Source organism: Cervus canadensis, chromosome X, assembly GCF_019320065.1.
Source record: "Cervus canadensis isolate Bull #8, Minnesota chromosome X, ASM1932006v1, whole genome shotgun sequence".
NCBI classification, from domain to species: Eukaryota; Metazoa; Chordata; class Mammalia; order Artiodactyla; family Cervidae; genus Cervus; species Cervus canadensis.
In genome coordinates, this window is record NC_057419.1 from 5,810,975 (window position 1) to 5,837,505 (window position 26,531).

A 26,531-nucleotide genomic window follows, 5' to 3' on the forward strand; every position below is an offset into this window, starting at 1 on the left:
TTTGTTTTAAAGCTACAGTGCCATCTTGAAAAAAACAGTGGAAAGAAAGTGGTTCTTTTCTAACTTCGAGGTAGTAGGTAGGTGCTGGTGCCCCTGCAGGGACCCTGGTTCTGAGAGAGGGGAGACTGTGAGTCACTAACTCGTGTCTATCTCTTTGCCAACCCATGGACTTGTGCACGCTCACTGTCTCCCAGGACTGGCTCAGACCCATGTCCATTGATCTGTGAGGCCATCCAACCATCTCATCCTGTGTCGTCCCCTTCTCCTCCTGCCTTCCATCTTTCCCAGAATCACTGTCTTTTCCAATGAGTTGGCTCTTTGAATCAGGCTGCCCAAGTAGTGGAGCTTCAGCTTCAGTCCTTCCAGTGAATATTCAGGACTGATTTCCTTCAGGATGGACTGGTTGGATCTCCTCGAAGTCCAGGGGACTCTCAAGAGTCTTCTCCAACACAACAGTTTGAAAGCACCAATTCTTTGGCGCTCAACTTTCTTCATGGTCCAACTCTCACACCCGTATATGACTGCTGGAGAAACCACAGCTTTGACTCTATTGGCCTTTTATCGGCAAAGTGATGTCTCTGTTTTTTTAATAGGCTGTCTAGGTTTGTCAAAGCTTTTCTTCCTAGGAGAAAATTAATTTATTTCTGGCTGCAGTCCCATCGGTGTGATTTGGGAGCCCACCTGTTACTGCTTCCACTTTTTCCCCTGCTATTTGCCATGAAGTAACAGGACCGGGTGTCATGATCTTAGTTTTCTGAATGTTGAGTTTCATGCCCGTTTTTTCACTCCCGACTTTCACCCTCATCAAGAGACTCTTTAGTTCCTCTACAGTTTCTGCTATTAGAGTGGTGTCATCTGCATATTTGAGGTGGTTGATATTTCTCCCGGCAATCTGAATTCCATTGTGTGCTTCGTCCAGCCCAGCATTTCGCATGATGTCCTCTGCATAGAAGTTAAATAAGCAGGGTGACAATATACAGCCCTGACGTACACCTTTCCTATTTGGAACCAGTCTGTTGTTCCATATCCAGTTCTAACTGTTGCTTCCTGACCTGCATACAGGTTTCTCAGGAGGCAGGTCAGGTGGTCTGGTATTCCCATCTCTTGAATTTTGCACTGTTTATTATGATCCACACAGTCAAAGGCTTTAGCATAGTCAGTGAAGTGTAGAGGTAAACGTTTTTCTGGAATTCCCTTGCTATTTCTGTAATCCAGCGATTTTTGGCAATTTGATCTCTGGTTCCTCTGCCTATTCTAAACCCAGCTTGAGCCTCTGGAAGTTCTCGGTTCAGTTACTGCTGAAGCCTGGCTTGAAGGATTTTCAGCATAATTCTCGCTGGCATGTCAAATGAGTAAAATTGTATGGTAGTTTGAGCATTCTTGAGCATTGTCCTCCTTTGGGATTGGAATGAAAACTGACCTTTTCCAGTCCTGTGGCCACTCCTGAGTTTTCCAAGTTGGTTGCCATGTTGAGTGCAGCACTTTGACAACATCATCTTTCAGGATTTGAAATAGCTCAACTGGAACTCCATCACCTCCACTAGCTTTGTTCGTAGTGATGCTTCCTAAGGCCCACTTGGTTTCACACTTCATGCTGTCCGGCTCTAGGCGAGTGACCACACCATCATAGTTATCTGGGTCATTAATGTCTTTTTTTGTACAGTTCTTCTGTGTATTCTTGCAACTCTCCTTCATCTATTATGCTTCTGTTAAGCCGTTACCGTTTTCTGTGCTTTTTCATGCCCATCCTTGCATGAAGTGTTCCCTTGATGGCACCAGTTTCTTGAAGAAATGTCTAGTCTTTCCCGTCCTGTTGTTTTCCTTATTTCTCTGCATTGTTCACTTAAGGAGGCTTTCTTCTCTCTCTCTGCTGCTCTCTGGAACTCTGCATTCAGTTGGTATATCTTTCCCTTTCCCCCTCGCCTTTCACTTCCCTTCCTTCCTGAGCTGTTTGTACAGCCTCCTCAGACAACCAGTAACTCTCCGGGGGACTCAGCGGTAAAGAGTCCGCCTGCAATGCAGTAGCCCTGGGAGATTCAGCTTCTATTCCTGGGTCGGGGAGAGTCCCCGGGGGAGGAAATAGCAACCCACTCCACTATTCTTGCCTGGAGAATCCCATGAACAGATGAGCCTGGTGAGCTACAGCCCGTGAGGTCACAGAGAGTCAAACACGCCTGAGCACGCACGCATGCAGAGAACCACTTTGCCTTCTTGCAGTCGGAACTCTGCACACGTCCGCCATCCGCAGATTCCACCAGCCTTGCCTGAGAACGGTATTTACCATCTAAGCTTGGTTGAATCTGGTGATGCAGAACCACGGATGCAGGAGATGGAACTGTGGGACTTTAACATGAGAGAACTTTGACACCAACGGTGGGTCCTTGGAACCCCACCCAGGGTGATGGCGTCATGAGCCGGGGAGGCGTTTGGGAGGTGACAGGTTATGAGGGTGGAGCCCCCGTGCCCGTCTTCATAGAAGACTCCGCAGGGGGCTCCCTCATCCCTCCCACCACGGGGGGACACAGCGAGAAGACAGCCTCTGAGAACCAGGAGGAGCCCTCAGCAGACGCTGAATATGCCCCCGCCAGGATCTTGGATGTGCAGCGTCCGGGAGCCTGAGGAGTGTGCCCTTGTTTCTAGGGCCCCCTCACCTGCTCTGAGACAGCACGGGAGCTGCAGGTAACCGACCCCAGGTGATGCCTCAGAGCAGCCAACCGCGTCCCCTCTTGCTTTAGGGCAGCAAGCTGCATCATCCCACCGTGCAGTCTCCAGGCTGAAAAGAAACGAAAAATGTTACTCCCTTAAAGAAGAAAACACGGGGATAGCAACAGTACTTACCACTATCCTCGCTGATGGTAATACAAGGGGAAAGTGCTGACAGGAAGGTGGAGAAATTGGCTGCTTTGGCTCTGCTGGTGGGAAGACCCGGGCAGCTGCCGCGGGAGACAGGTGAGCAGCTTCTCAAAAAAGTCAGACATAGAGAAGGAAATGGCAACCCACCGCCGGACTGTTCCCTGGAGAGTTCCACGGACAGACCCTACCTTCCATGGGGTCGCAAAACGCTTGAAAAGTCAAACATAGAAATTCCGTGGGACCGACTTGTCCCACTGCTACACATACACCCGAAAGACGTGAAAAGAGTTGTCTGGGAAAGACGTGGACAGCAATTTTCATAACAGCGATGTTTACAACGGCCATAAGTATGGAAATTACCCAGGTGCATGGATGGATGGATAGTTGGTGGGTGGGTGGATGGGTGAGTGAGTGGATAAATGGATGGATGGATGGGTAAGTGGGTGGATGGATGGGTAAGTGGGTGGGTGGATGGACATAAGTGGGTGGATGCGTGGATAAGTGGGTGGGTGGATGGATGGATAAGTAGGTGGGTGGATGGACATAAATGGGTGGATGCACGGAAAAGTGGGTGGATGGATGGATAGGTGAATGGATGGCTGGGTGAGTTGATAAATGGATGGATGTCTAGGTTGATGGATGGATGGCTGGGTTGATGGATAGGTGGATGGGGGGATAAGTGGCTGGGTGGACAGATGGATAAACAGCATGGGGTCCATGCACACAGTGGAATATGATGCAGCCAAGAAAAGGAGTGAAGCTCCGACAGGCTACAACGTGGGTGAACCCTGAACACACGATGCCTAGTGAGACAGGCAGACGCAGAAGTCAGACACTAGTGTGACTCCGTTGACAGTAAACGTCCAGAACAGGCAAATCCACAGCGACAGGAAGTGGGTTCGTGGTGCCAAGGACGGGAGGGAGAGGATGAGGAGTGACTTTTAATGGGGACAGGGTCTCCTTGGTGGGGTTGGGAATGTGATGTGATATACGTGATGTCTCCCCAGCACTGTGAAAGGCCTGAGATCCTGCCAGTTCACTTAAAACAGTTATACGGTATCTGCATTTTTGTTGTTGCTCACTCGCTCTTTGCGACCCCACGAACTGCAGCACGCCAGGCCTCCCTGTCCATCACCAACTCCTGGAGTTTACTCAAACCCATGTCCTTCGAGTCAGTGATGCCATCCAGCCATCTCATCCTCTGTCGTCCCCTTCTCCTCCCGCCTTCAATCTTTCCCAGCATCGGGTTCTTTTCCAATGAGTCAGTTCTTCACATCAGGCGGCCAAAGGATTGGAGTTTCACCTTCCGAATTAGTCTTTCCAGTGAATATTCAGGGTTGATTTCCTTTTGGATGGATTGCTTTGATTCTTCACTCAACATTGATTATTTTACTTGAATAAAAAAGTAAGGAGGGTGTTTTGGCTTCCACTTTTGACTTCTCCTTTCCCTGGGCTCTGGAGGATCACTTGGTCTAATGACTGTACAAAACTCGGGTCCACTCACCTGCACAGAGTTAGAAGCCAACCTCCTGACCGTGGGTGGTGGTGAAGGAGAGGGGCAGCTTTATCACAGCAGGTGCTGGACAGGTGTGGGCGGGTGCTCAAAAAGGGCAAAGTCCCCCAGAAGGGTTTCAGGCAAACTTCTTTAAAAGGCCAACGTGCTGCCGGAGGGGCCGTCTGAATGTCTGGGATCAGCTGGTGCAGTGAGACAAGGTCACAGCCCGGGGTCACGGGGGTGGAAGGTCCACAGCATCAGTCCTCAGGCGCCAGTCTGTCTGAGGGCTCCTTGCTCCTGGGGTGCTTAATTTCAGCCACCTAGTGGTGGTGTTCGGCATCTGCAAAACAGTTCCGGAAGTGTGCATCAGAAACTGTTAGCCAAGAACTTTAGGGAGGAAGTGAATCCGAGGGCGTGGGGGAGGGGGTCTCTCCCTGCAAAGGCGCCTTGGGATCCTGCTCGGTTATAAGGATTTCCCTGGGCTCTTCGGACTTTGTCAAGGTTTCCCTTCAGTCGCTCAGTCGTATCCGACTCTTTGCGACCCCATGGACCGCAGCACGCCAGGCCTCCCTGTCCATCAACTCCCAGAATTTACTCAAACTCATGTCCATCGAGTCAGTGATGCCATCCAGCCATCTCATCCTCTGTCATCCCCTTCTACTCCCGCCTTCAATCTTTCCCAGCATCAGGCTCTTTTCCAATGAGTTGGTTCTTCGCATCAGGTGGGCGGGCAAAGGATTGGAGTTTCAGCTTCAGCATCAGTCTTTCCAATGAACACTTAGGCCTCATTTCCTTTCGGATGGACTGGTTGGATCTCCTTGCAGTCCAAGGGACTCTCAAGAGTCTTCTTGTAATCCCCAGACATCGGGCAGCCCCGCCCTCTCAGGCCAAGGGGAAAAGACAGGATGGTGTGGACCCTGCCCTCGCGCCCCCAGGTCCCCCCCACGTCCCCCCATCCCAGGATCAGACGATACCATCTTCCTCACGCCCGCTCAGCACCTCCTTACCATCAAACCCCCGCTGCAAGACAGAAGAGTTGCGGGTTCCCCCTCTAAGAGATGAACCCCGCCGTCCACCAGTCCCCCAGCGCTCTATGACCTCCAGTTACTCGTAATGTAGCCACGCGTTCCGGGAAAACACTCACTCAGACGGACAATGCAGATAGTGGAGTGCAGTTCATTACACCGGCGGGCCCAAGGCAGAGTCTCCTCGTAGCCGAGGACCCCGACCAGTTTTTGTGAAAATCTTATATACCCTAAGTGTACATGCCCAAACCCACCTCCCCAAATTCCCTGAAAGGAGTCTGAACAAAGGAAAAAGAAAGATACAATCAAAGTTAACCCGAGATTCATATGCCTTACGCCTAGGTGGTTAACAGTGGACAATTATCAGTAGGCCTGTGGTCATACCCCAACAAGCAGAATAGAATGTGTGATTCTATGCACTTACACAGATAATTAGGGTCTTCTTTGAGGCGACGGAGAGTCTAGGTACAAATCCTGGGGCTCTTCCATGGTGGAGGGGGGGGCCCTGGTTTTCCGGTTGGTATCGTTTACATAGATATTGGGCATAGAGGTCAAAGTCCACGTTCCCACCTGAGATGGAGTCCTGCTCTCAAGGTGGCGCCTCTTCTGTCTGTTCCCCCCTTCAGTAAGAAATCCGTAGGGGTTTTCTGGGGTGTGTGTGACAAATGGCCATGAGCTGGGGGCTTAAATAGGAAACACTCGTCATGCGTGATTCTGCCCAGGCATGTCCGACTCTTTGGTGACCCCAGGCCCTGTAGCCCTCCAGGCTCCTCTGTCCATGGGGATGTTCCCCTGTAGCTGAGATGGTGAAGAATCTGCCTGCCACGCAGGAGACCCGTGTTCAAAGAGTCGGACATTACTGAGGGACTAACACATGCACTGCAGTGGGTTGCCGTTTCCTCCTCCAGGGGATCTTCCTAATCCAGGGATCGAACCTCGTCTCCTGGGTCTCCGGCATTGCAGGCAGATTTTTTTTTTTTTTTTTTTCACTAGCTGAACCATTGGGGAAACTAAGAAACACTCATGCTCCCCCTAAGATCGAAGAGTCCACAGGCCACAACTAAGACCCAGTGCAGTCAAATAAATAAATGTTACTTAAAAATCCACACGTTGATTCCCTGCAGGGCCCCTGCGGTAGGAAGTAGGAATGTGGAGTTTCTTCAAAGTTAACCCGAGGAACTGAGGGCACTCTTGCGAAAAGGAAACCAGATGTCTGCGGTCAAGGGGTCCCAGGGCTGAGCTCCCTGCAGAGGCTCCAGGGGAGGGTCCTTCCCGCCTCTTCCAGCTTCTGGGGGCTCCAGGCGTCCGTCCCTGGGCTGGTGGCCGCCTCCCTACCGTCTCTGCCTCCGTCTCCACGTGGCTTCTCCTCTGTGTCCCTGTCTCTCCTCTTCTGTGTCTTATAAAGACTCTGTCCTTGGGTTTAGGGCCACCCCCATCCAGAAGGACCTCATCTCAGACCCTTCACTCCATCACATCTGCAGAGACCCAGGAATTTTAGGGGAACAGTCTTCAACCCAGAGCAACATCCCAGTTTCAGAGATGTTAGATGTTTTTGTTTTATTGTTATTTTTTCCTATGTTGTGGCCTCCTGCAGTAAGTGGGTTCTTAATTCCCCGACCAGGGATTCAACCTGTGCCCTCTGTAGTGGAAACTGCACTGCCAGTGAAGTGCCTTAAAAAAAATTTCTTCTTAATGTGTATTTTGGAATTGTGCAACCATTTCTCATGTAATGACTGGTGGTTTAGTCCGTAAGTCACGTTTGACTCTCTGTGACCCCATGGACTGTCACCGGCCTGACTCCTCTGTCCATGTGATTCTCCAGGCAAGAACACTGGAGTGGGTAGCCATTTCCTTCTCCAGGGGATCTTCCCGCCCCAGGGATCGAACTTGGGTCTCCTGCACTGACAGGATAAAGTGGACACTTTATTGACCGAGCCACCCAGTGACTAGCTCATGTTGAATCTCTGATTTTTACACATCAGACCTGGAGTGTTTTAGAAGCCAAAAACCTGATTTCCGGATTCAGGGGATCCAAGCTGGCCCAGGGGCAGGTCTCTGAATGGCCCCTCCCCCGGCAACGCGCACTCGCCATCAAGGTTGAGGATTCGGGCAGATAAACATCCTGTTCCTTCAAGTCCCATCGTGGGTCCTGAGGTCAGAGACTGTGGCCACCAGGAGGGTGACCGTCCATCTGGAGAATGAGATGTGCTGATGGTCAAATAGTCAGAGGCTCTGAGCCCATGGATCCGACCCCCATCCTTCCCTAGTTGTTGTTCACCTGCCAGTTGTGTCTGACTCTTTGCGACCCCATGGACTGCAGCACGCCAGGCCTCCCTGTCCATTACCAACTCCTGGAGCTTGCTCAAAGTCATGTCCATCAAGTCGGTGATGCCATCCAACCATCTCATCCTCTGTCATCCCCTTCTCCTCCCGCCCTCAATCTTTCCCAGCATCAGGGTCTTTTCCAAGGAGTCAGTTCTTTGCAGAATTACTCTCTGGCCTCTGATCTGTTCAGTTCAGTTCAGTGGCTCAGTCGTGTCCGACTCTTTGCGACCCCATGGACTGCAGCATGCCAGGCCTCCCTGTCCATCACCAGCTCCCGGAGCTTGCTCAAACTCATGTCCATCGAGTTGGTGATGCCACCCAACCATTTCATCCTCTGTCGTCCCTGATGAGTTTCTGTTGATTAAGGAGGCGAAGAAACCCTGGTCACTTAACACTTTCTGCTCCTGGAAGAGTGAATCCAAGGTCTGACCTTGAATTTCACGGTTCATTCTCAGGGCGGAGCTGATCCTCTTCAACCCTCCATCTCATCACTAAACTAATCGCCTTAAGTGAAGACCTGGGATTGATTCCACAGCCTCAGGAGATCTGGCTGAGAAAGGGCTGCTGGCAGTTTAACTAAGCAAATGCACTCAATGGGCCAGTCGCTCTGTCCTCCTGTGGGTCCCTCCGGAGGGTCCCCCGCCACCTTCCCCTTTAGGCTTTCTGACAATATACCTTTATTGGAACCCTGTCTACCACCTGTTTTGTCAATAAAGCTTTATTGGAACCTTGTTCCAACACATGTCTGGTCAATAAAGCTTTATTGGTATCTGTTCCAGCACCTTTTTTGTCAATAAAGCTTTAATGGTATCTGTTCCACCACCTTTTTTGGTCAATAAACCTTTATTGAAACCCTGTTCCACTACCTTTTTTTTTGTCAATAAAGCTTTATTGGAAACTTGTTCCAACACCTGTCTGGTCTATAAAGCTTTATTGGTATCTGTTCCACCACCTTTTTTTTTTTTTTGGTCAATAAAGCTTTATTGGAACCCTCGCCTGCCCAGCCACGAAGCAAAGAGGACCTCTCTGAGACAGAGCATTGGTTCATAGTTGGAGCTTTCCCCCAGCCCCTAATCCAGCAGGGCGTCCCCAGAAACAGGGCATGAGGTATGGCGTGGTCAGTGGACACCGAGGTCCTGCTTGCTGGGGTTCAGGGTGGAAGAGGGCAGGGAGCCCCTGCAGTGGGGGGGTGGGTGGGTGGTGGAAGCTGAAGCGCCCATCTGGGCTCTGAGTCTATGAAGCTGAGCGTCAGGGATGGCTGGGAAGGAGAGAGTGTATGCCCAGGGCGGCTGGGGCGGCCCACAGCTGGACACCAGCTCAGGGCAGGTTCTGCGCTTCCTCCGCCAGCAGCGGGGCTCACCACGGTCCCTGGCGATTGAAATGCCGCTGCTGGAAATAACTGATCACCCTGATAGACGGGGATGCATTGACCACGCCGGTGTACAAGATTGAATCACGGCTCCCCAAACAGCTCACGTCCTCACCCCCAGAACCTGAGAACCTGACCTTGTTTGGACAAAAGTTCTCTGCAGACGTGATGGACTGAAGGGTCTGAGATGAGGTTCCTCCTGGATGGGGGTGGCCCTAAACTCAAGGACAGGGTCCTCATAAGACACAGAAGAGGAGAGACACGGACACAGAGGAGAAGCCACGTGGAGACGGAGGCAGAGACGGGAGGGAGGCAGACACCGGCCCAGGGAAGGACCCTCCTCGGAGACTCTGCAGGGAGCCCAGCCCTGGGACACCCTGACCACAGACGTCTGGTCCCTGGGACTTGGGGAGGATGGATGTCTGTGGTTTTAATCCCACAGTCTGTGGTCATTTGTTACAGCTGCACCCGAGACAATTAATAAATGCCTCCCCCCACCTCCACACCCCATATGAAGGGCCCAGAGAGTGAGTCATCATCCCTAGTGATTAGTGGGCACATGGGTTTGGGACCAGTTGCACCGCTGATGGTACAAGCGTGGGACGGGGGCTAGGGGTGACAGGCGATTTTTGGGCTGTGTGCTCATGAGAGACAGAAGGAGTGAACAAAAGCCCCAGGGGTCCCCTGTAAGCTCTCTCATCCCCGTCACCAGGCTGACAGAATCTCCTTGAATGATCCGTCTTGGGCTCGTTCCCTGGCATCCAGCTTGTGGGGTCAGCAGTGACGCCCTGGCCATCCGCCCAGGCTGCTCACGGACTGGTGAAGCCCAAAGCTAAGAGAGCCGAGGTCCCTCCAAGCCAGACTGGCAGGGAAGGAAGATGTGTTCCCAGAGGGGTGAGGGCTATCGTCTCCTGAAGGAATACGCCAATGGCTTCATGGTCTCCCAGGTAGGAAGAGGCTCCACAGGCCGGGGTTCTGTTCCCGGGAGGTGAGGAGGACGACAGGGACTCAGTGCTGAGTGAGGACGGGGTCTCCTCCGGGGGTTGCAAGAGTGTGCTGGAACTCTGGGCGTGTCCACGGGCAGAAGCTTGGCCATCAGGTCCTGGGGCTCTTCTAGGGATGTGTTGACCCTCGTGGAGTGGCGTCTCAGAATGACATTTGTAGGGGCTTCCCTGGTGGTTCATTTGGTGAAGGATCTGCCTGCAATGCAGGAGGTCCAGGTTCCATCCCTGGGTCGGGCAGATCCCCTGGAGGAGGAAATGGCCACCCACTCCAGTATTCTTGCCTGGAGAATCCCACGGACAGAGGAGCCTGGTGGGCTGCAGTCCCTGGGGTCACAGAGAGTCAGACATGACTGAGTGACTAACACTTTTTTCACTGTTAGTGAAACAAGGGTTCATGCCATCTTACTAGAATAAAACAATATAAACCGAGTATTCATAAATAGCATCTCAATAGAACAAAAGGTGAATCCAACGTTGAGAATAAAACTTAATAGAATTTGAGCAGAACAGCAGACTTAATAAAATCTCGGATGGGTTGGGAGACTGGGATTGAGACATATACACTGTTGATCGTGTGTATAAAACAGATGCCTAATGAGAACCGACTGTAAAGCTCAGGGAACTCTGGGTTTTGTGGTGACCTACATTGGAAGGAAATCCAAAAAAAGAGGGGATATATGTATAAACGGCAGCTGATTCCCTTTGCTGTCCAGGAAAAACTAACACAACGTTGTAAAGCCACTGTACTCCTGTAAAATTAACTTTAAATATTTCAACAGAACAAGAGTGAATCCAGTGTGAAGAGAACAAAGTAAATACAACATGAGTAAAATGAGAGACTGAATAAAACTCAATAGAAGGACGTCCCTGGGGGCCCAGTGCCTGAGACTCTGCGTTCCCAACGCAGGGGCCCCGGGTTCAACCCCTAGTCGGGGAGCTAGATCCCACATGCCACGACTAAGAGCTGGTGGAGACTAATGAATAAATAAATAAAAATAATTTAAAAACTCGATAGAATAAAATCTGAATACAACCTTAGTAGACTGAGTTCAAAACATCTCACTCGGACAAGAGGGATTGCAACTTTCCTATAATAAGAGTTAATACAACCTCAGTGGAAAAGCCAATGCCATGTTAGTCGGATAAAACGTAACACAAGCTCAATGGGACCATTGATAAAAATCTCGATAGAAGGAGAGCGCACCCAGCTTTCAGAGAATAAAACCTACTACAGCCTTACAGAATAAGAGTTGATATGACTTTAGCAGACTAAGAGCGGATACCATCTTAATAGAATATGGCTGAATACAACCTTCGTACGAGGAGAGCTAATAAAATATGAATAGAAGAAAACCTGAATGCAATCTAAATGGGGTGAGAGTTTATAATAGTTCAATAGAATAACAGTGCACCCAATGTTAAGGCAGGAAAATGTACTACAATCACACAGAATAAGAGTTCATAAAATCTTCATACGTAGAGAGTGAATGAAACCCGAATACCGGGGCTTACACAATCATAGCAGGTAAGTGTTAGTCACTCAGTCGACTCTGACTCTGCGACCCCATGGACTGCAGCCCGCCAGGCTCCTCTGTCCATGGGATTCTCCAGGCAAGAATGCTGGAGTGGGTTGCCATTTCCTCCTCCAGGGGATCTTCCCGACCCAGGGATCAAACCCGGGTCTCCTGCATTGTCAGGCAGATCCTTCACTGTCTGAGACACCAGGGAAGCCCCAGGTGTGCTTGTCCGTGGAAAGCCTTGAACAAAGAGTGAATAAACCTGAATACAGGAGCTTGTGCAATCACAGCGGAGTAAGAGATCATGCCAACTCCACAGAACAAGGATCAGCACAACTTTAACAGGGTGAGAACTGATTCCATGTTAATAGAATACGACTGAATACAACCTTCATGCAAGGAGAGTTAATAAAATCCTAATAGAAAAAAAATCTGAATGCACTACTAATGGACTGTTCATGACGTCTCAATAGAACAAGAGAGATTATAACTTAATATAATTAGAGTTAGTATGAAGCTCACTGCAAGAGCTGATACCATCTTAAGAGGATAAAGCTTAATACAATCTTAACATAGTAAGACTTTGAGCGACCTATTAAGGATAACAACTAATAGAACCTTAAGAAGAGTAGATACAATCTTAACAGAATAAGAGTTAGTACAGTCTTAATAGGAATGGATACAGTCTTTTTAATGTAAACAGTTAATTTTATATTGGGGTATAGCCGATTAACAGTGTTCAGATGGGCAGCAAAAGGGACTCAACTATACACACACATGCATCCTTTCTCCCCCAAACTCCCCTCCCATCCAGGCTGCCACGTGACATTGAGCAGAGTTCCCCGTGCTGTCCAGCAGGTCCTTGCTGGTTCTCCATGTTAAACACAGCAGTGTGTCCATGTTCATCCCAGACTCCCTGACTATCCCTTCCCCCATCCTTCCCCCTGGTGACCATCAGGTTATCACAGAGTATTGAGCAGAGTTCCCTGTGCTGTCCAGCAGGTCCTTGCTGGTTCTCCATGTTAAACACAGCAGTGTGTCCATGTCCATCCCAGACTCCCTGACTATCCCTTCCCCCATCCTTCCCCCTGGTGACCATCAGGTTATCACAGAGTATTGAGCAGACTTCCCTGTGCTGTCCAGCAGGTCCTTGCTGGTTCTCCATGTTAAATACAGCAGTGTGTCCATGTTCATCCCAGACTCCCTGACTATCCCTTCCCCCATCCTTCCCCCTGGTGACCATCAGGTTATCACAGAGTATTGAGCAGAGTTCCCTGTGCTGTCCAGCAGGTCCTTGCTGGTTCTTCATGTTAAACACAGCAGCATGTCCATCCCAGACTCCCTGACCATCCTTTCCCCCGCCAACCATAAGTTCATCTTCTAAGTTTGTGAGTCTCTCTGTGTTCTGTAAGTTCTTCTGTGTCATTTCTTTACAGACCCCACATATGAGGGATGTCGTGTGATATCTCTCCTCCTCTGTCTGACTCGCCCTCCTGAGAGTGTGAGTCTTCTGAGAACTAAAGCTGACCCTGGCTTCTGTCATTGCCCCGAGGTCCTCTTTGCTGCCTGTGAGCTGGGGGTGTTTGAGCTCCTGGCCGCGGCCCCGGAGCCCCTGGACTCAGCGGCAGTGTCTGCACGGCTGGGCGCCAGCCCCCGGGGGACAGAGCTGCTGCTGGACGCCTGTGTGTCCCTGAAGCTGCTGCAAGCGGACGTGAGCGGAGGGAAAGGTAAGCGCCCTGGCTCTTTGGAAGAAGGCATTTTCAGGGTGCACCCTCAGCACAGTTTTCTGCCTTTTTTTTTTGTCCTGGAAAGAGCCACAGAGTAAGTCTTCTCAGCCTGGTGGCCCGGCCACGGGGTCTCTGCAGATGACACCATCTCTGCCTTGGGAGCATCAGATCTGCTGGAGGCAGACAGGTGGGCAGGGATGAATCCTAATAAAGCTTTATTGACCAAACAGGTGGTGGAACAGGGTTCCAAGAAAGCTTTATTGATCAAACAGGTGGTGGAACAGGGTTCAAGGAAAGCTTTATTGGCCAGGCAGGTGGTAGAACATGGTTCCAATAAAGCTTTATTAGCCAGACAGGTGGTGGAATAAGGTTCAAGGAAAGCTTTATTGACCATACAGATGCTGGAACACGCTTCCAGTAAAGCTTTATTGTCAACACAGGTGGTGGAACAGGGTTTCAAAAAAACTTTATTGACCAAACATGTGGAACAGGGTTCCAGTAAAGCTTCATTGGCCAAACAGGTGGTCGGACAGGGTTCCAATAAAGCTTTATTGACCAAACGGGTGTTGGAACATGGTTCCAATAAAGCTTTCTTGACCAGACAGGTTTGGAATGGGGTTCCAATAAAACTTTATTGATCAGACAAAGGATGCAACAGCGTTCCAATAAAGCTTTATTGATCAGACAGGTGGTGGAACAGAGTTTGAATAAAGCTTAATTGGCAAAACAGGTGGTGAAACAGGGTTCCAGTAAAGCTTTATTGGCCAGACAGGTGGTGGAACAGGGTTCTGATAAAGGTTTATTAACAAAACAGGTGGTGGAACACTGTTCCAATAAAGCCTTGTTCACCAGAGAGGTGGTAGACAGGGTTCCAATAAAGATTTATTGATAGACAGGTGGTTGGAACAGGGTTTCAATAAAGCTTTATAGACCAGACAGGTGGTGAAACAGAGTTACAATAAAGCTTTTTAGCAGAGCAAGTGATGGAACAAGTTTCCAATAAAGCTTTATTGACAAAGACAGATGGCCGAAACCAGGTACCAAAGTCGGGTTGTCATTTGCTGACTGTGGATCAGGAGGCTTCCACTGGCTGGTGTTTGCACTGAAACCCTGATGAAATATCCAAGGAACAAGACAGAAATGTGAGCAAAAAAGTTACATGGGAGTAATTTTCCCATCATGCTCAGGTGCTTCATTTCAAGGGTCGCCCTTTGTGTTAAGAACATATTCTTGTTTTGGTGTCGAAGCTGCTTTTCTCTTATGGAAGATGTTCCTTGCCAATTTTTACTTTTAATGCCCTTTCTTTGCAAAATTTAAAATTGTAAGTCCTATCTCAGTCACTCAGATTTTTTTAGAATCTTCAGAGTGTGTGAATTTGCAAAGTGTAGGGACCACTGCCTGACAGAACAGGAGTGGGTGGGCGGGCAATGGTAGGGGTGGGTGATGGGCTTTCTTCTTGAAGCAAGGACTTGAGTCCCCGCTGGGTTTACCGGGTGCAAACAGCGAGGGTGTGTTAACTTGAACAGGGGGACGTTGTTTGGGGGTTGACGGTGCTCAGATGGCCGCGGGCTTGGGAATCAAGCAGTCACACCCCCGTGAGTAAGCTTTGCAGCCCCGTCCCCGCCCCTGCACTGGCAATGCTGACCTCAAACCCCCCGCTTGGGCTCGGTCCGGCCAGGACACACGTGTGGAGGATGGCGGACGTTCAAGGGGAAGCTCCTGGGGGCGGGAGGCGCCGGCTGCCCCTGCAGACCCTCGGGTAGGCACGTCAGCATGCGGGCTACCCTGCCGGCCCGGAGACGCTGGGATGCTCGGCTCAGAGACCAGGTTACAGGACCGCCTGCTGCAGCTCTGTCTCCCTGGGAACCCCTTGGAGCCCCCGCAAGCATTCGGCAGGTACAGATTGTGCAGAAACAGTGAGTGGATTCAGTTCGGTGCAGTCGCTCAGTCGTGTCCGACTCTTTGCGATCCCACAGGACTGCAGCAGGCCAGGCCTCCCTGTCCATCACCAACTCCCAGAGTTTACTCAAATTCAAGTCCATCGAGTCGGTGATGCCTTCCAACTATCTCCTCCTCTGTCGTCCCCTTCTCCTCCCGCCTTCAATCTTTCCCAGCATCAGGTCTTTTTCAAAGTGTCAGTTCTTCACATCAGGTGGCCGAAGGATTGGAGTCCCAAGGACCTGTATTACATGTAGTCCACGGGGTCGCAAAGAGTCAGAGGCGACCGAGGGGTCGAACAACACTGGGGCTCACTGAGCCTTTCCATTTGCCACATCAGATCTTTCCGTGGGATTTACAAAAGCGGAAGGCAGCAGGCAGGGTGGGAAGCCACTGCACCACAGGTCGGCCGGTCCTTCGGGATGAGGCTTCAGCTGTCACGGTTCCGACAGTCCCAGGCGAGAATCATGTTTCCATCAGGATGTTGCCAGAATCGCTGTTGGCATCTTGACGACGCCTGGGTGTCTAACGTTTTTTTTTATTTTTCCCCTCCGATCTATTTGTTTTCAGCTGTGTATGCAAACACGGAGCTCGCCAGCACCTACCTGGTCAGAGGCAGCCCCAGGTCCCAGCGGGACATGCTAATGTACACGGGCAGGACCACGTACGTCTGCTGGGGCCACCTGGCCGAGGCGGTCAGGTGGGTGTCGGTCACATCCCTGGGTCCCCAGGGCTGCCTGCGGGCTGGTTTCAGGGCGTCCCAGGAGTCACCATGTTAGGCTTCTTATAGCGCGGGTCTCCAAACTCCCAGCTCTAATGCCTGATGATGTGAGGTGGAGCTGATGGAATAATAATAGAAATAAAGGGAATATTCACTGGAAGGACTGATGCCGAAGCTGAAACTCCAATCCTTTGGCCACCTGATGCAAACACCTGACTCCTTGGAAAAGCCCCTGATGCTGGGAAAGATTGAAGGCGGGAGGAGAAGGGGGCGACAGAGGATGAAATGGTTGGATGGCATCACCGACTCTGTGGACATGAGTTTAAGCAAGCTCCGGGAGTTGGTGATGGACAGGGAGGCCTGGCATGCTGCGGTCCATGGGGTCGCACAGTGTCGGATATGAGAGAGCGACTGAACTGAATGGAACCGCAAACTAGAAAACGATTCCTGAGTAGTCTTGGGTTACTCATTTCCGGCTGATGCCATCGGTGGTGCCAGGGCAAGGTCTGTGAGCACAAGGGTGAGTTAACGGTGTGCAGTGGAGTCTCAGGGCCCGAGTGACGGTCTCCTCCTTGTTTTCAGGGAAGGGAGGAACCAGTATCTGAAAGCCTTTGGGATCCCGTCCGAGGAGCTCTTCTCTGCCATCTACAGGTCACGCCGCCCACCCACCCGGATAGCGTCCTGCTTGGCGTCATGTTTTATGATTAAATTTGTGTGTTTTTCATTGAACGATAACCACTTTGCAGTATTGTGTGGGTTTCTGCCAGACATCGGCATGAATCAGCCATCGGTTTACCCACATCCCCTCCCTCCTGAAACTCCCTCCCACCTCCCTCCCCATCCCACCCCTCAAGGTTGTCCCAGAGCCCCGGTCTGAGCTTTCTGAGTCATCCCGCAAATTCCCATTGGCTGTCTGCGTCACGTATGGTGACGTATGTTTCCATATTACTCTCTCCACACCTCCCACCTCCTCCTTCTCACTGCCTCCCGGGGTCCGTAAGTCTGTATCTCCACTGACGCCCTGCAAACACGTTCATGAGTACCCTCTTTCTAGATTCCGTTCATGAGTACCGTCTTTCTAGATTCCATGTGTATGTGTCAGTATACATATTTGTTTTTCTGACTTGCTTTCCTCTGTGTAGCAGGCTCCAGGTCCATCCACCTCATTAGAACGGACTCAAAGGCACTCCTTTTCATGGCTGAGTAATATTCCATTCTATATATATGTACTACAAATTCTTTATCCATTTGTCTGTCGATGGGCATCTAGGTTGCTTGAAATGTTACGGCAGTAGTGTTGATTTACAATGTTACATTATGTTCCGCTCTACAGTAAAGGGATTCAGTTGTGCAAATATACACATTATTTCATTTTGTTCCAGCTGACTAATATTCCACCCTATGTATGTACCGTATCTTCTTTCTCCATTCGAATCTCTGTTGATGGGCATTGAGATGGCGTCCATGTCTTTGCTATTGTGAATAGTATTGAGATGAACCCTGGGGTGCACGTGTCTTTTCTAATTATGGTTTTATCCGGGTGTATGCCCCAGCAGTGGGATCACAGGACCGTAAGATAGCTCTATTTGTAGTTTTTTTTAAGAACATTCCATACCGTTTTCCATAATGCCTGGACAAGTATACATTCCCACCAAAACTGCAGCGGGCTCCTTTCTCTCCACGAGCTCGCCAACATTTAATGTTTGTAGAGTTTTCGATAGTGGCAGTTCTGACTGGTGCGAGATGATACCTGCTGTAGGTTTGACTTGCATTTCCCTAATATTCAGCAAATTTTCTGGTGGTTCAGATGGTAAGGAACCAGCTTGCAATGCAGGAGACCTGGGTTCGATCCCTGGGTGGGGAAGATCCCCTGGTGGAGGGCATGGTCACCCACTCCAGGATTCTTGCCTGGAGAATCCCACGGACAGAGGAGCCTGGTGGGCTACAGCCCACGGGGTTGCAGAGAGTCGGACATGCGTGAGCTACTAACATTTAAAATAGTTAGTGATGCTGACATCTTTTCATCTGACTTTCTTAACAGGGTGTGAGCTAAAGGTACCTCTTGGCCTTGGATTCGTGCATCTCTGCCCAGTGTTGAATTCTTTCCGCTGACCACCCCCAGAAGACTTCTCGGAGGGCAGCTCTTTCATACTTAGAGCGGAGCGGACCTGGGGACGGTCAAGGGCCCTTCGGCTCAGTCTTTAGGTTGTTGTTCCAAGCTCGGGCACGAGGTGGCAGCATGTCTCCATGTCCGCCTTTTTTTTTTTTTTTTGGTCTTTTCATTGTTACTTTGTATTAGAGCAGAATTGATTTTCCACGTGGTGGTTTTTTTTTTTTTTTTTCAGGTATTCGGGAGTTTGATTCAGTTACACATAGAGGTTTATTCTTCTTTGGGCTCTTTTTCTCAGAGAGGTAATTACATCATGCTCAGCCGACTTCCCTGTGCAATTCAGCATGGACTTTTTGATCATCTATTTCATGTATATGAGCGTGTATATGTTAATTCCTAACCCTTCATTTCTCACTTTCCCATACATTTATTTTTTTGATAGTCTTAAGTTCCTTTGGGCTTCACTGGTACCTTAGCTGGTAAAGAAGCTGCCTGCCATCCAGGAGACCCCAGTTCTATTCCTGGATTGGGAAGATCCGCTGGAGAAGGGATAGGCTACCCACTCCAGGATTCTTGGGCTTCCCTGGAGGCTCAGCTGGTAAAGAATCTGCCTGCCATGCGGGAGACCTGAGTTTGATCCCTGGGTGGGGAAGATCCCCCGGAGAAGGGACAGGCTACCCACTCCAGTGTTCTGGCCTGGAGAATTCCATGGACTGTATAGTCCACAGGGTCGCAAAGAGTCGGAAACGGCTGAGCGCCTTTCACACCATAAGTTGCTTTACTCACTTTCAGAGTCTGGCCGTGTTGTGTAAATCAGCTCATTCACGTGAATACCTAGGCTCCCCACATCATGGTTCTATAGCATCTGTGTTTCTCTGACTCCCGTCACTTCGTACAGTATTCGGCCGGCCCATCCATGCTGTTGGTAGCGGCGTTATTCTGCTCTGCTCCGTGGGTGAGCCGTATTCCTGTCTGGAGGTCTCCCCACCAATCTGCCTTCATTTTCCCATCGCTGGACGTTTCAGCGGATTCCGTGTCTTGGCCATTGTGGATCGTGCTGCCCCCCCAAAAACAGGACGGTGCGTGTTATTTTGAAATATGACTTCTTTTCTGGATCTGAGCCCAGAAGTGAGATTGCTGGATCGTATGGTTTCTGGATGCTTACGTTTTGTGAGGAAGCTCCACGCTGTTTTCCACATTTCCTGCACTGGTTTAGCTCCCCACCAAGAGCGCAGGAGGATTTCGCTTTTCCTCCGCCCTTTGCGGCACTTTAGTCTTCGTAGATCTTACTGCAGAAGGCCATCCTGACCTGTTCGAGGGGATGCCTCATTGCACTTTTGAGTTGCCTCTCTCTAGTAATTACTGATGCTGACCATCTTTTCACGTGTCTGATGCCAACCTGTATGCCCTCTTGGATGAAATATCCATTTTGATCTTTGGCATCTTTTTTTTTCTTCTTCTTCTTGGGTTGTCTGTGTTGGTCATATTGAGATGCATGAGCCCTTTATAAGTTTTGGAGTTGAATTTCTTGTAACTGTCTTTCTTTGCAAATACTTTTCCCCTGTCTGAACACTGTCTGTTTGTTTCATTTAGGGTTTTCTCTGCTGTGCAAATGCTCTTCAGGTAGATGAGGTCTTGTTTTCTTCTTTTTGTTGACTGTTCATTATACTAATATACACAGTTCAGCTCAATCGCTCAGTCGTGTCCGACTCTTTGTGACCCCATGAACCGCAGCACGCCAGGCCTCCCTGTCCATCACCAACTCCCGGAATTTGCTCAAACTCATGTCCATCGAGTTGGTGATGCCATCCAACCGTCTCATCCTCTGTCGCCCCCTTCTCCTCCTGCCTTCAATCTTTCCCAGCATCAGGGTCTTTTCCAATTAGTCATTTCTTCACATCAGGTGACCAAAGTTTCAGAACTTCAACTTCAGCATCAGTCCTTCCAATGAATATTCAGGACTGATTTCCTTTAGGATGGACTGGTTGGATCTCCGTGCTGTCCGAGGAACTCTCTGGAGTCTTCTCCAACACCACAGTTCAAAAGCATCAGTTCTTTGGTGCTCAGCTCTCTTTATGGTCAAACTCACATCCATCCAGAGTAGCTGTCACCGATTTACACTTCCAGCTTCGGAAGAGAAGGGTTCCCTTTCCTCCACAGCCTCTCCAGCGGTTAATGTCTGAGGGTTTCTGACAGCGGTCCTTCTCGTCGGTGTGAGGTGCTTCCTGGTAGGACTTGCTACACCCATTTTCCTAACATTTAGCCTTTTTGACATCGTTTCATGTGATTTTTTCTGAAAGCGTGTGAGGTACAGGTCCCTCTTAAACTTGGCTTCGTGCATCTCCACCCTGGTTTTGAACTCTTGTTTGCTGACCACCCCGAGGGGAGTTCTGGAAAGCAGTGGTTGTTTACTGACAGCCCTGAAGATCTTGATTAAGTGCCCAACACAGCTTTTAAGGTCACTGTTGGCGAAAACGGCCACAAGGCGCTTCCTCATGCCTCACTCCTTGGTTTTTCTTTTCTTGTATTCATTGCTACTTTACACTGGAAAGTGAAAGTGTTAGTCGCTAAGTGGTGTCCGACTCTCTGCGACCCCGTGGACTGCAGCCCGTCAGGCTCCTCCGTCCATGGGGTTCTCCAGGCAAGGATACCGGAGTGAGCTGCCATTCACTTCTCTAGGGGATCTTCCCGACCCAGGGATGGAACCCGGGTCTTCTGGGGTCTTCCTGACTCCGGGATGGAACCTTGTGGGTCTCCCGCATTGCAGGCAGATTCTCTACCATCTGAACCGCCAGGGAAGCCCGTATCTTACAGTGGAGCAGAGCTGACTCCCCGTGTTGCATTAGTTTCGGGGGTACGGGAACTTGATTGGTTTATACACAGACATTTGTCTCTTCTGTGTCAGGCTCATTTTCCCATCTAGGTAATTAGCGTCTGTTCAGCAGAGTTCCCTGTGGTATTCAGTATGTGTTTTTGATCATCACATCATATATAGGAACTGGAATATGTACATTCCAAACTCTTGAATCACCCCATCCCCATTACAGCTTGTGTGTGTGTGTGTGTGTGTGTGTGTGTGTGGGACACTTATAGATAACTTTCCTCCATTTCAGAGTCTGTCTCCGGTGTGTAATTAGTCCATCCACATGAATATCTAGAATCCAGGTGCCGCTTACACCTCCGGACGTTTGTTTTCCTGTCTCTGAGTTCCTGCAGTCCCCGCGTGTGACGATCACTCGGCCGATGGATGCCGCTCTCATCGGCCTTATTCCGTCCTGCTGCGTGGCTGAGTCGTGTTCCAGGGGAGAGGTGGACCCCACTCTGTCTTCATCTTCCCATCGGTGGATGGTTTGGTCGATTCAGTTTTGCGGCCGTTGTAAATCACGCTGTCCTGAAGACAGGGATGCACGTGTCATTTCGAATTGTGATTTTTCTCTGGATCGAAGCCCAGAAGTGGGGCTACTGGATCATATGTCTTCTGCATGGTTAGTGCTCTAAGGACGCTTCATGCTGTTTTCCATGGTTCCTGCCCTGATTTAGTCCCCTAGCAAAAGTGCAGGAGGATTCCCTTTTTTCCCTCCACCCTTTGTTAGCACTTATTCTTGGTAGGACCTCTCGATGATGGTCATGCTGATCGGTGTGAGGAAATACCTTATTGTCTTTGCGTAGCTTCGCCCTAATAATTAGTGATGCTGAGCGACTTCTTGTGAGCGGAATGGCACTGTGTATGCCTTCTTGAAAGGAATATGTATTTTTATATTTGGACCTTTTTTATCTGATTTTTTTTTTGTGTGTGTGTGGTTTTGATATAGAGATGTGTGAGTTATCTGTAGCAATTGGAGGTGAATTTCTTGTGGGTATCTTGGTTAGAAAAGCAATTTTTTTTCCCCATTCTGAGAGTCTCTTTCTCTATCTTTTGGATATTGTTAGTTGTGAAAATGCTTTTAAGGTCTGTGCCTGCATGCTTTTTTCTTATTTTTGGTTCATTTTTCATTGTCTCTGTGGTGGATCCAAATGAGCATCTTACGATTGTTCAAGAGGGTTGTGAGGTGAAACTTGCCCAGTCATGTCCGACTCTTTGCGACCCCATGGACTGCAGCACGCCAGGCTTTCCTGCCCTTCACCATCTCCCGGAGCTTATTCAAACTCATGTCCATGGAGTTGGTGATGCCATCCAACCATCTCATCCTCTGTCGTCCCCTTCTGCTCCTGCCTTCAATTTAAAGACAGTAAACACAGCTTTTATATTTGTCATTACAAAACCCAGCCACGAGGTCGCAGCATTTCTCCATAAACTTTTTTCCTGTTTTGTTTGTAGTAGAAATGCTAGTTTACATCGGACAACACTTCATTTGCTGATGTTGTTTCATTATACATAGGTGTTTATCTCTTCTTTCCCACCCCCCACCCCCACCCCGTGTAGGTGATTAGACTGTGTTCAGTAGACGCTGTCTTGCTATTCAGGAGGTCATGTTTGATCATGTGTTTAATTATATTAATCTGGTGGCTGGGTGGATAAAGAATCTGCCTGCAAAGCAGGAGAAGAGGGTTCGATCCCCGGGGTGGGAAGATGCCCTGGAGGAAGGCATGGCAACCCACTCCAGTATCCTTGCCTTGAGAATCCCACGGACAGAGGAGCCTGGTGGGCTACAGTCCATGGGACCGCAAAGAGTCAGACGTGGCTGAACCACTCAGCATGCACAAATCTGTGTGTTAATAGCCAACTCTTGATGGATCCCTCATCACGAACTTTTTTTTGCCTTTATAAACATAAGTTTCTTTTCTCTGTTCCAACCTCTGTCTCTATTGGGTGAAGCATTTCATTTGTATCCATTTTTAGATTCCAGCCACAAGTGGTCTCCTATGATACTCACTTCGCCCTGTCTCCCTTGCTTCTCTAGGTCTGATCATCTCTGCTTCCTTCTCTCAGACTGGACATGGCATTCTCTCCTGCTCGTTCACGGCTGAGTTAATGGTTCATGGTGTCTGTGTGGCCCACCTTCTTGACCCGCTCACCTGTCCCGAACAGTCGGGCCGTTTCCGTGTCCTGGTTATTTTCCTGGCGCGGCTGTAATCTCCTGAGTGTACGTGTGTTTTGAAAACCCTGGGGTTTCTCTGGCTCTGTGCCTGTGATCGGGGTGACGTGTCCTAAGACGCTTCTATGTCTAGTTTTCTAAAGGACCCTCATGCTCTTCCCCCTCCTGCACGGACCGTTTCCCATTCCCAGCAGCAGTGCGGGAAGGTGCTCTCCCCTCCACATCCTGTCTAGCATTTACTTTTGGAGTTTTTGTGAGATGCCCATTCTCACAAGATGGGCATGGTATACGGTGCTAAGATACCTCACCGGACTTTTAAGTGGCCTCCCTCTAATAAGCAGTGATACTTAGCACGTTTTCATGTCCCTAATGCAATCTCTCTGCCTTCTCTGAAGACATACCCGTTCCAGTCTATTTCCCCTTTATTTCTTGTTTTTTTTTTGTGTGTGTGTGTGTTTGACATGGAGCCCCCCAAGCTGCTTCTGTGTTTCGGACATGAGTTCTCCGTGGGTATCTTGGTTTGCAAAGATTCTTTGCGATTCTGAGCATCGTCTTTGCATGTCGGATTTCCCGTGCTGCGCAAATTCTTCGGCGGTGAACTAGATCCTGTTTTCTTACTTTTGGTGTAAATGTCGTTACTCTGAGTGGATGGCAAGGCTGGTCCTGCCTGTATTTTCCTCCAGAAGTTCCCAGTCTTCGTCCTCTGATTCCGATCTCGGTCTTTTCTGAAGTGCATCCTTGCCTACGGTCTTGGGGAGTGTTCTCATTTCGCTCTGGCTGTCATTGTCTCAGGCGCCCCGAAGCTGTCCTCCGCGGCGCCCGGCGCCTCTGTGGATTGCCTGCATCCCAGGAGGAGGGTCCCCTGCTCTTCCACCGCGTCTGCGGCGTTGGCTGTGTGCGGCGGGTTTGACCATGGCCATTCTCAGACGCGGGAGGTGATACCTCACTGGAATTTGATTTGCCTCTCTCTTATAATTCCTGCTGCTGAGCACTTTTCATGAATCTATCGCAACCTCTATACTTTCTTGGAAGAAATATGCATTTCCATCTTTGGCCCTTTTTCTTTTTTCTTTCACGGGTTGTTTGTGTTTTTGACATTGAGGTGCAGGAGCTGTTTGTACATTTTGGGGATGAATTTCTGGCAGGTATCTTCGTTTGAAAATGATTCCCCCCCACCCCCAATTTTAGGGCTTTCTCTTTTCTTGAGGATGTCCTGTCTGTGGAAATGCTTTTAAGGTTAATTAGGTCCTGTTTTCATTTCTAGTTTATTTTTCATTATTCTAAGTGAGAGTCACTGAGTCGTGTCTGACTGTTTGCAACTATACAGTCCATGGAATTCTCCAGGCCAGAATACTGGAGTTGGTTGCCTGTCCCTTCTCCAGGGGATCTTCCTGACCCAGGGATCGAACCAGGGTCTCCTGCATGGCAGGTGGATTCTTTACCAGCTGAGCCACAAGGGAAGCCTGAGAATCCTGGAGTGGGTAGCCTGTCCCTTCTCCAGGGGATCTTCCGAAACCCAGGGATCAAACCGGGGTCTCCTGCATTGCAGGCAGATTCTTTACGAACTGAGTTACCAGGGAAGCCCCGTTGTTCTAAGGGGTGGATGTCAGAATGTGTCCCGCCTGTCTTTCCCCCAAGAATTTCACAGCACCTGGCCTTACATCTAGGTCTTACACTATTTGCAGATTCCTTTTGTGTGTGGTGCTGCGGAATGTTCCAATTTCCTTCTGTCTCTTTTTTAAATTGTTTGAGGAACACCCACACTGCGTCCTTACTGGCTGTCACCATTCACATGCCCAGGGGGTTAGGAGGAGAAGTCCATTCCCTCCACAGACTCTTCAGCACTGAATGTTTGTGGAGTTGTTGACCCGGGCCGTTCTGACCGGTGCCGAGCGATTCCCCGCTGAAGTCTGGTTTGCCTCTCGCTGATAATTCCTGGGGCTGCGCGTTCTTCATCCCAGGAAAGTGGTTCAGTGCTACTAGGTATGCCTGATTTCTTTCTCCTTTTATGGCTGAGTCATGTTCCACGGTGTATATGTACCACGTCTTCTTTATCTGTTCCTCTCTCGATAGAGAGCTAGGTTGCTCCCACGTCTTGAATATTGTGAGTGGTGTTGCTATGATCATCAAAGTGCATGTATCTTTTCAAATTATCATTTTCTCCAGGTATATGCCTCGAAGGGACATTGCTGGGCCATCAGTTCAGGTCAGTTGCTCAGTTGTGTCTGACTCTTTGCGACCCCATGGACCGCAGCACACCAGGCCTCCCTGTCCATCACCAACTCCCAGAGTCTACCCAAACTCATGTCCATCAAGTCGGTTGGGGATGCCATCCAACCATCTCATCCTCTGTCGTCCCCTTCTCCTCCTGCCTCCAATCTTTCCCAGCATCAGGGTCTTTTCAAATTAGTCAGCTCTTTGCATGAGGTGGCCAAAATATTTGAGTTTCAGGTTCAACATCAGTCCTTCCAATGAACACCCAGGATTGATCTCCTCTAGGATGGACTGGTTGGATCTCCTTGCAGTTCAAGGGACTGTCAAGAGTCTTCTCCAACACCACAGTTCAAAAGCATCAATTCTTCGGCACTCAGCTTTCTTTATGGTCCAACTCTCACATCCATACACGACCACTGAAAACACCATAGCCTTGACTAAATGAACCTTTGTTGGCAAAGTAATGTCTCTGCTTTTTAACATGCTGTCTAGGTTGGTCGTAACTTTCCTTCCAAGGAGTAAGCGTCTTTTAATTTCAATGCTGTAATCACCATCTGCACTGATTTTGGAGCCTACAAAAATAAAGTCAGCCACTCTTTCCCCATCTATTTGCCATGAAGTGATGGGACCGGTTGCCATGATCTTAGTTTTCTGAATGTTGAGCTTTAAACCAACTTTTTCACTCTCCTCTTTCACTTTCATCAAGAGGCTCTTTAGTTCTTCTTCACTTTCTGCCATAAGGGTGGTGTCGTCTGCATTTCTGAGATTATTGATATTTCTCCCGGCAATCTTGATTCCAGTTTGTGCTTCATCCAGCCCAGCGTTTCTCATGATGTACTCTACATATAAGTTAAATAAGCAGGGTGACCATATACAGCCTTGACGTACTCCTTTTCCTATTTGGAACCAGTCTGTTGTTCCCTTCCCTAATATTTGACTGTGTTGAGATCATTTCATGTGACTTTTTTTTTTTTTTTTTTTTTACTGAGTGCAAGTGAAAGGTACCTGTTGACATCGGCTTCGTGATCATCTGTCCGATTTTGACTTCTTGTTGGCGGGCCACCCCTAGGAGACCTCTAGGAGGGCAGTGGTTCTTTCCTTCCAGCCCCGCAGACCTTGGGAATATTACGTGCCCGTTAACTCAGCTTTGATAGTGGCAATTACCAACGATGGCCACAGGGTGGCGCCATTACTCCA

The 26,531-nt window shown here is 49.4% G+C and overlaps 1 protein-coding gene across 1 annotated transcript in view; it reads left to right on the forward strand.

Annotated features, from left to right (window-relative positions):
• The first annotated feature begins 9,823 nt into the window (after positions 1–9,823).
• Positions 9,824–26,531, forward strand: part of ASMT (acetylserotonin O-methyltransferase) — a 28,165-nt gene continuing 11,457 nt past the window's right edge. Inside the window, exons 1-4 of the mRNA XM_043457633.1 lie at positions 9,824–10,014; positions 13,141–13,315; positions 15,824–15,953; positions 16,557–16,625. Of these exons, the coding sequence (XP_043313568.1) occupies positions 9,946–10,014; positions 13,141–13,315; positions 15,824–15,953; positions 16,557–16,625 (443 nt within the window). The 5' untranslated portion in view covers positions 9,824–9,945. The remainder of the gene's footprint in view (positions 10,015–13,140; positions 13,316–15,823; positions 15,954–16,556; positions 16,626–26,531) is intronic.